General features: G+C 38.3%; 2 protein-coding genes across 3 annotated transcripts in view; both read left to right on the plus strand.

The window, feature by feature from the left end:
* Positions 1-4,298, plus strand: part of LOC106962009 (uncharacterized) — a 7,588-nt gene extending 3,290 nt beyond the window's left edge. Inside the window, exons 2-10 of the mRNA XM_015056150.1 lie at positions 283-318; positions 555-1,206; positions 1,603-1,872; positions 2,077-2,145; positions 2,822-2,935; positions 3,101-3,193; positions 3,298-3,348; positions 3,439-3,477; positions 3,805-4,298. Of these exons, the coding sequence (XP_014911636.1) occupies positions 1,155-1,206; positions 1,603-1,872; positions 2,077-2,145; positions 2,822-2,935; positions 3,101-3,193; positions 3,298-3,348; positions 3,439-3,477; positions 3,805-3,848 (732 nt within the window). The 5' untranslated portion in view covers positions 283-318; positions 555-1,154 and the 3' untranslated portion in view covers positions 3,849-4,298. The remainder of the gene's footprint in view (positions 1-282; positions 319-554; positions 1,207-1,602; positions 1,873-2,076; positions 2,146-2,821; positions 2,936-3,100; positions 3,194-3,297; positions 3,349-3,438; positions 3,478-3,804) is intronic.
* Positions 4,299-5,107: 809 nt separating this feature from the next.
* LOC106962010 (TSC22 domain family protein 4-like) lies at positions 5,108-8,047 on the plus strand. 2 transcript variants are annotated; one of them, XM_015056151.1, is made up of 3 exons: positions 5,108-5,946; positions 6,379-6,424; positions 6,766-8,047. In XM_015056151.1, the coding sequence occupies exons 1-3, from the start codon at positions 5,492-5,494 to the stop codon at positions 6,934-6,936; spliced, it is 672 nt and encodes a 223-aa protein (XP_014911637.1). In that variant the 5' UTR covers positions 5,108-5,491; the 3' UTR covers positions 6,937-8,047. The 2 variants fall into 2 exon arrangements, with proteins under 2 accessions (XP_014911637.1, XP_014911638.1); XM_015056152.1 differs by having other exon boundaries at positions 5,109-5,868.
* Positions 8,048-8,667: the final 620 nt, after the last annotated feature.

The following is an 8,667-nucleotide window of genomic DNA, read 5'->3' on the forward strand; positions in this document are numbered from 1 at the left end:
TTTTTCTAATTTTTTGGTAAAAAAAATTTTTTTTTTTTTTTTTGGGTTTTTTTTTTTTTTTTTTTTTTTTTTTTTTTTAATTACCTCAATTTGTATCATTTTAAAAGGGTCACTATTTTTTTTCCCAAGAAGTCTTGATGTATGAGCAATATTTTGAAAAATGTGAAACCAAACTGGAACAATGTTCAAATTCAAAAATGTATATATGAATATCAATCAAGAAACCTGTATTCTTTTTGGTTTCATTTGGACTTAATCCTACATTTTCTTCTTTTTTTTAAGTGTTTGGTCCATTCATTGGCTATGGATCTGTCCAAGGTAAGTGCTGACCTTTGCATTTAACTCTCAGTTTATTCATCATTAGTTTATTCAGTAGGTAAATGTTTTGTTCTCCAATGGCCAGAATGTTAAGGAAACCAGAAATCTGAGTCTGGAAAAGAATGACATTTTAAAATAAACAATTTGTTGGAACATAGAAAGCAACACTTAAAAGCTTATCTCAGGTAAAAAGGTAATCTTTATGTATTTATTTTCTTTGTTTGCCAACTGAGCAGCAAAGGTGCTGCAGGCCTCACTCAGAGCAGACAGCAGGCGAGTACCAGCGGGTGGCAGTGTGACCCTGACCTGCTCTGTGGACGCATCTGCAGACTGGAGATACTACTGGTTCAAAAGACATACATCAGAATATTCTAAATCTGTCATGATAAAAAGTGGAACAGCAGAACAGAATATTACTATTTCAGAAGAAGGCACCTACTACTGCAGAGGAGGAAGAGGAGATCCAGTTGTTTTCACAGAGGACAGCAACACAGTTACGATTGACAAAATAAGTTAAGTGTTTTGTCCGTAAAACAAACAATGCGTATCACACACAACATCAACTTCCACCTTGAGTTCTTTTCAGTAATTCATGTTTTTCACCTTCAGAAAGACATTTGAAGACAGCAAGGATAACACAAAATCCCAGCTGGATCAAAATATTTATCGGAGAGAGGATCAGTCTGACGTGTGTCATCTCGGACGGTGACGGCGCTCAGTGGGAATACGAATGGAGAACGACGAGCTTGGAAAGCTTAACGAAAATCACTGGAGACTGGGTCTTTTACACATCCATTTCCAGTGCAGGTGACTACTATTGCAGAGGGAAACAGAAGATGGACTTGCATCCCACAATGTGGAGTTATCCCATCAGACTGACTGTGCATTGTAAGATGTTTTTTCTTTTTACTCCGAGTTATTATTTATCCATTTATATAATAAATCTAAAACTCCAGCTCACTGTCCTTGATTTAGGTCGGATTATGTAGGCAATAATACTGAAAATACAGAATTATTTGAAATTGGCTGTAAAAAAAAACAGAAAAAAGAGGTCAGCATTGAGTTAATAAGTAATTTTCTAATGATGCCTTCATTAATTACAAGGAGAAAAGTTATAGACATTATTAGTAATGACTGAGGATGGATGTGGCTAGAGTGAAACTATGCTTCAGTGGTTACTTTCTTTGAATGTAAAATGTACATTTAGAATATGTAATTGAAACTTTAAAATCAAAAGGTTTCATACCACTTTTTTTTAACTATATATTTCTCCGACATAAACAGCAAGCAAGCCAAAGGCAACGCTAAATGTTGACTTGTTAAGTGGGAGTGGATATTGGGATCTGACCTGCTATGTGGATACATCACCGTCTACCTGGAATTACTTCTGGTATATGGGTGAAATACCCTCTGAAATCAAGCCCGGACAGGATGCTGCTGCGAGCAACAAACAAATCCTTGTCTCCCAGAGAGGACTCTACTGGTGCAGAGGGGGGAGAGGAGAGCCAGTTTACTACACAGAGTTCAGTGAGCCAATGAAAGTCGGCACAAACCGTAAGTTTCCATTTGGCACAAGCAAACAACTTCATGAATCCAGTTGTGCTTAAGCTAATTCAGGCACACACAAAAACGTGATAGTCATCGTATTATCTTGGGTTTGGCACTGTATACGCTGGGAAAGTTAGGACCATATACATGTCCGTGAAAGTGGTTTGTTGAAGTAATTTTCCCTGTGACTTTTACCACACGCCACAACAGATGAGTCGGAGTCAGCAGCAGACCCAGTAACTCCTCCTACCAGCGTAACTCGTCCACCATGTGAAAACGGTGAGCAACGCCATGCGTAGCTAATGACATGCTAGTTAGCATCAGTGCAGAGGTGCTTCCGGGACTTTTCTCTCTCTTGTTGTTTAACATTACACAACAAAAGTGAAATATTTGCTATTGATAGAAATTCAGACAAATCATTATAAAATAATGGTAATTAAAAAATAAGAATAATAATAAAAAAAAAGCTTCTTGTCTAAATCGGAGGCTGGACATTTGGAAACTCACGAGCATGCTATGTGAGCTTACGAGAAAAGCCCAATCAGATGTAAATTGTTTTTTTTTTATCATTGGTTTGTTGTAATGTAAATGTTGCATAGTTATAAATGTGTATTTAGTGTCTGTTATTTTATATTTCAAGAATGTTTGGAGAATTTTTTTAATTTTTGCAATGTAAAACAGGGTGTAAGATATGGCTTTTAGTACATGTTTTACATCTGAATTTATTCTTGCCTTGTGCATGCATATTTTACTAGCAGTAAATATTGTGCTAGTATCAGCATTGGAGTAAAGGCAGCAAGACAGTTGCAAGTGTTTAAAGTTAATAATGTGAAGCTTTTGATGAACCAGTTAAAGGCTAGAAATGTGGTGACAGGTGTGGGAAGTGGGGCCCAGTTTGATGTTTCATCATGGGGCCCATACAGTGCCAGTGTTAACGAGTGATGTGCTGTTATAGAGGGAAGCGGCTCACTTGTCTCTTCGCCACTGATGACGGGGATGGTTTGTGGAAATCTCCTACTCTGTGGAAGTCTGGTTTTGCTGTTTATATTTTTGCTCAGAAAAATTAAAGGTAAGAATTTCAAAATTAATAATCCCACAGCCGTATTTCATGATCTCAATGTCGCCAAGACCTCTCCTCATAGATCCACGTTGTAACATCGTTCTGAATTCCTTAATTTTGAAGAATAATTTTAACATAACAAACAAATACGTTCTGTTCCTGTTCAATCTCCAGAGCTTTCTTCACGTGTGGAATCCAGTCGAGCCTCTGGTGAAAAATATACAGCCGACCCAGATCCAGACAGTCCGTACAGTCATCTTACCCATGGTCAGCCCTGAATAATGAATTTACAACATGGCTGCTGTTTACTGCCCGGAAAAATACTTTTTTTTTTCCCCCAAAATGCTAAAGATCCTAATTTTACCCTTTAGGCGACATAGCTATCTACGAATCCATCCCCCCAAGCAGAAATCTTGACACTGGTACAGTATACACCTTGATTCATGTAGAAATATTAGCAAATGTAATACCATGACTGCCTGATGTGTTTAAATGTTACATTAATGTTTCAGGGGAAGCAGCTGGAGATCACAGTGTAATGTTTAATAAGTGTAAGTGTAATAAGTGTAAGTTTAATTACCTTATCTGTGTGAATAAAAACATGAAAATACACATAATCACATTTTAATTAAAGACGCTAATAATAAGTACACATTGGAACAGAGTAATATAGCTACTGAACGACTTGAGTGATTTTAAACCCAGATTCCAGTAATTACAGCCGAATTACCTGCAAATATGTCTGCAGTGCAACACTGACAGTAAAACTGAGTAAATGCTTTTAATATTTCAGTCAAGACATTTTGGTTATTTCCTTTACTTTATTCGTTCTGTTTGCTTATTGTGTCCATAGCAGCTTACTTTGTGGTGTGTTTCAGGTCCAGGAGAAAAAGGAGTGGCACAAGCATCTGTTGTCCTTTAAAATCACCAAGACATTTTTTCAGCTTTATAAAAACCTGCATAATCTGGATGTAATTTAATCACCGCTCATAAAATCAGTTAGAAATCAAGCTTTTGTAATTGATCATTTATAATGTATTGCTTATGAAAATGGCAAGTAGAAATAGAAAGCAAACCATATATGCTTGTCTTTGAATAACAACCTCCTCCTCCTGTATTCCCCTGCTTTATAAATGCAACGCTTTGCTTTAAATGCCATTAAAGTAAATGACTGTGACTTTTTGACCTCTCTGCCTACACTTACAGCCCGGAGACGATCACATGACTTGAACACAACACAGACAGAACGGCAGCACTCTGTCCATGTAAACACCACTGTAAAAGTCTGAGACCACTAATATCAAGTTATGTGGAGGGCCTGCTTTACACTTTTGCAAGCTTTGCATACAAAACCAAATCAGCTCAGTGGGGACAGGGAAAGCCTAGACACAAGCAGGCACCATCAATGAAAAAAATTAAATAAAATCTTGATCAGGGTCCGATACATAGGATTAGATAAGAACACATTTTATTTAAGTTTGCAGCAGGAATGAAGACTTGATCAGGAAGGACAAACTCAAGATACCCTCAAAGTCAGACAGGTGAAAGAGCCAAGAAAATAATTATTTTGACCATATGGTCACTAACTAATTTCTTTATATCCTTCCAAGTTGGATGAGCTACATGCAAATTTCTATGTAGCTGGCAATGAACCTTTCTTTACTTTCTTACGGTCAAAAATCCTGTGGGGTTTTCTATAAAAAAAATAAAAAAAAACTTCAGTTTATCTCTGATTATTTACCCTTTTGCCTCGGGTCATGCTCAACCTGATTTCACTGATGAACACATTGGAAAGTATTTTACCTGCTTACCTCTTGTACTGCTGAAGTACAAGAGAAAGGCATCATGATATTTTTAAAAATAAGAGCTGTCACAATGGGTTTCACCTTATTGTGTTGTGTTGTGCAGACGTATTACAGACCAAGGTGCAAACCCTGGACAACGGTTCTCTCATTGGCTCGGACTGAAGGTTGCTGATGTGTACATGCCTTTGTTGATTCAAGTAACACTTGAATCAGATAAAGACAAACCCTAAAGATTTGAATTTGTAACAGTCTGAAGTACTGGCAAGATATCAGGCTCTGACTGACTGACAGAATGAATGAGGGTCTGTCTGTGTGTGTAGGCAGAGCATAATGCCTCTGCAGCCCTCTGATTGGCTGAAACAATGAGTGGGAAGGGGCTGGAATGAGGCAATGGCCAACCAGAGACCAGACTGAGTGGGAGTGGGACAGAAAGTCCTGTTGGGAGAAATACTCTCTAAAGAGTTTCAGTCTGAAGTCAACATCTGGATATCCTGAGATGACCAGCTGGTTCTGAATGAGTGTCAGCCAATCAGGCTCTGAAAAGAGGCCAAGAGTTGATGATGGCGTCACAATGAAGACTCGCCAATAAGAAAAAAACTTGTTCTGGCTTTAAATACCACTCGATGGGTAAGCACTTGTCTGATTGAATGCTTATTTCACTGCAAGGACTTTGATTGCCTGGACTATTTTTAAACTGGAAATGATGTAGCTGGGTCCTGATTGGTGAGTCCTGCTGGCAGAGGCCAATGATTGACAGAAGATGTCCATGAGCGTAAAGAAGAAGAAGTCATCCTCTGTGCTTTCTGACGCCGCCTCTCATAATCATTCTCAGCGCTATCCTTCTTCGACCCCTCCACTACCTCTCAGGTCTCTGCAACTCGTTGCTAGGCAACCACAGGCACCTGTTGTGCTGCGGGAGCATAAGAAGGCCAAAGGCCAGGCTTCGGCAATCAGGGAGTCCTGGCCGCGCGCCTCAGCAACAGCCCACCACAGATCCCTGACCCCACCCTCCAGAGTGCATTCAGTTGCAGAAACTCGGCAGCGGCCCTCCAGCATACCAAGATCAGACATCGTCTCAATAGCTCCGGCCACCTCAGTCTCCCAGAATCCTCTGCTTCCTGCAGCCTGTCCTCATCGGTCAGTTCCTGCTAGAGCTACGCCCAATGGGCGAGGTTCCAATTTAACCATGATGTCACTACTGCTGTTTTACCACAGGTAACCATGGGGATCAAATGGTGCAGGTAACAGCAAATTTACTAGGGGTTGCATGTCTTAGACTATGTATTGTATTAGGAAAGACTATGTAATTCAATATCATAGTTTTGTTTCTGACTTTCTTGGGTACAAGAAGCCGTCTGCAATATGACTTTATGAAAAATCTTCAATAAGTTTTTACGTAATTCAAATTGTGTTGTTTGAATCACTGACGGTGCATCATGTATGATCACTTTACCTCAAAGAACAACAACTCGCATGCATCATGAAAACCTCAACATGCTATGACATCTATTTCCATATTAAGTAACTTCTGATCATTACTTTAGGCCTTGAAAATGGCACAAGCTGGATCCTATTCAACTACAGCCGTTACTTTGTCACCCTTGTTCACCTCGCCTGTATCTATTTCACCTGTGCATCTCTTTGCAGTTCTTCCAGTCTTTTGGGCATTGACGGTAAAATTGAGCAGGCAATGGTAAGTCTTCCTGCTTTTGATTCGACCTGTTTGCCACCGGTTTGAATTTTACCTCAAAAGCCACACTTAACTAATTTACATTGCTGAATCCGGTTTAACCACTGTAGTCACAAACTATTACTCTTAACTGTGCGATGTTCAAGCAGCACCCTCTACTGGAAGATGCAGATTGACACACCTGCATTTCATGTAACATTCGGAAGACAGAACGCTGACTTTTTTTTTTTTTAACCTCTTTCTGTCTTCACCTGCCCACCTTCCTTTTTTAATTATATAATACATTTTTTACATCGTTTCACCTTTCTCTAAATTTACACATCTGTTTCTGCTCGTCTCCTCAGGATCTGGTAAAGAGTCACCTGATGCTGGTGGTGCGTGAAGAGGTGGAGCTTTTACGAGAACAACTGAGAGAACTGCAGGAGAGGAACCAGCAGCTGGAGAGAGAAAACCACATCCTGAGAACGCTGACCCACAACATCTACTCACCAACAGGACACAGAATATCTCAATAATATTCTCATATTCAGTCTGAAATTAATTGGGCAGTAACAGTTTCCTTATCTGAAGTAGAAAAAGTCATGCAGTAAACAACTGATAGAGTATTCAGATGATGGAAGGCTAACAGCTAGTCAGATAAAAGGCTAGTCCACTTTTCAGCTGATATTAAACTGGTACGCTAGTGCGATACAGTGCGGCAATGTCAAATTTTAACTTTTTGCACTTTCACTGATCCATACATTGCTTAACGTGAAGATCAGCTGGAATTTGTAAATGAGGAAAAAACAGTAATCTCTAAAGGGTTTTAGCGTTGCCTGGAAAAGCACTGGAACATACTATGTCTTATGCCATTGTGCAGCTTGTCCTCAAATCTAAAACCAGAAGTTCACTCTACTTTTGTCAGAATTAGATTAACGGAGTGTGCTGATGATTCACGGCCCAGGTAATTTTTGCGTGTTGAGACAAATACAGTTCAGAACAGCAACAAACTTTACAACAGGGTAATGCAAAACTCTGAAGGGTTAATAACCACTAACATTTTGCTGCTTCCTACTTTTACAACCATTTTAATTTTCAGCATGATTGTTATAACTGGCTCAAATTAAGATGACTTCCTGTAATCTGACGTTCTCTTGGACTTTCTACAAACTCAGAGCAATACAACATCTGTCCAGAGCAGATAAACATCACAGAACCTGACTTAAAAAAAAATCTGAACCATCCCTTGACAAAAATTGATCCATTTCCAGGTGAATGGAAGACCAACCTACAGCTACCCAGTGACAAACTTTTTCTGCATTCTTTAGATTTGCTTTCAAATCAACTTGTTTATGAAATTCTCATGACTCACTGAACTCAAACAAACCTAAAAATGACAGAGAAACTCTGAAACTTCATGTGCTGTTTTTAATAATTACATGTCAATAGTTTTGCTTACCACCCTCATGTACAGGGGAAAAGTTCACAACACCTGAATGAGTGCTTGGTGCTAAACCAACTGTGTTGTCATGGTAACATGTTTGACAGACTCACATTTTGACAGCAGGACTTGTTGCTGCTGCTGCTAGAAAGACAATGATTATAAAGAATTATAATATATAAATAAATTAATGAAGTATAATTATCCAGCTGGGTTATGTCTGTTTATTTGTTTTTGTTTTCTTTTTTGATCATCTTTTGTGATTTTGTAATTATCAGAAATTCAAGTAGAAAGTTTTGCCTCTCTGTGATCCTGAAATATTATCAAATGGTCTGGAGTTTGCATAATGAAAACAATAGAGGATATGTGTTATTTAAGTCCAGATTAACCTTTTATGGTAATGATCATGCTGAAACAGGAATTATGTAAATTGTCATGATTTGATATCAAGTTATTATACAAATTTAGCTTAGAAAATGTTTCTTGAGCTCTGATTTTAAATGATACTGAGCTCCACTTCAAACAAGCATGAAGGGATTTGTCAGTGAAAGATCAAACTCAAAGTAATTAAAGTAGTGTGGGATTATCCTGATTGAATCTCATTCATCAACATTTGTGTCACGAACACTAAGTGTATTTAGAAATTGTCGCTTTTAAAACTTATGCAATTCTGATATTTAAGTGAGACATTAGACATTTTAATATTCTAACTCATTAAACAACACTTATCTAGTTCTGCAGTTTTCTTTTGAAGAAAAGAAAACATCTTCACATTTACTTGCCAGTTTTTCACAGATTATTTTACATGGTATCGGTCTTCAAAAAG

This window comes from Poecilia latipinna, unplaced genomic scaffold, assembly GCF_001443285.1.
Source record: "Poecilia latipinna isolate Pla-1442-1.1 unplaced genomic scaffold, P_latipinna-1.0 Scaffold1360, whole genome shotgun sequence".
NCBI lineage: Eukaryota > Metazoa > Chordata > Actinopteri > Cyprinodontiformes > Poeciliidae > Poecilia > Poecilia latipinna.

Bases quoted from the DNA above. Each gene is read 5' to 3' on its own strand.
- LOC106962010 (XM_015056151.1), top strand. From the start codon at position 5,492: ATGTCCATGAGCGTAAAGAAGAAGAAGTCATCCTCTGTGCTTTCTGAC. The intron at 5,947-6,378 runs GTAACCATGGGG...ATCTCTTTGCAG, and splicing joins CTACTGCTGTTTTACCACAG to TTCTTCCAGTCTTTTGGGCA. The intron at 6,425-6,765 runs GTAAGTCTTCCT...TCGTCTCCTCAG, and splicing joins GTAAAATTGAGCAGGCAATG to GATCTGGTAAAGAGTCACCT.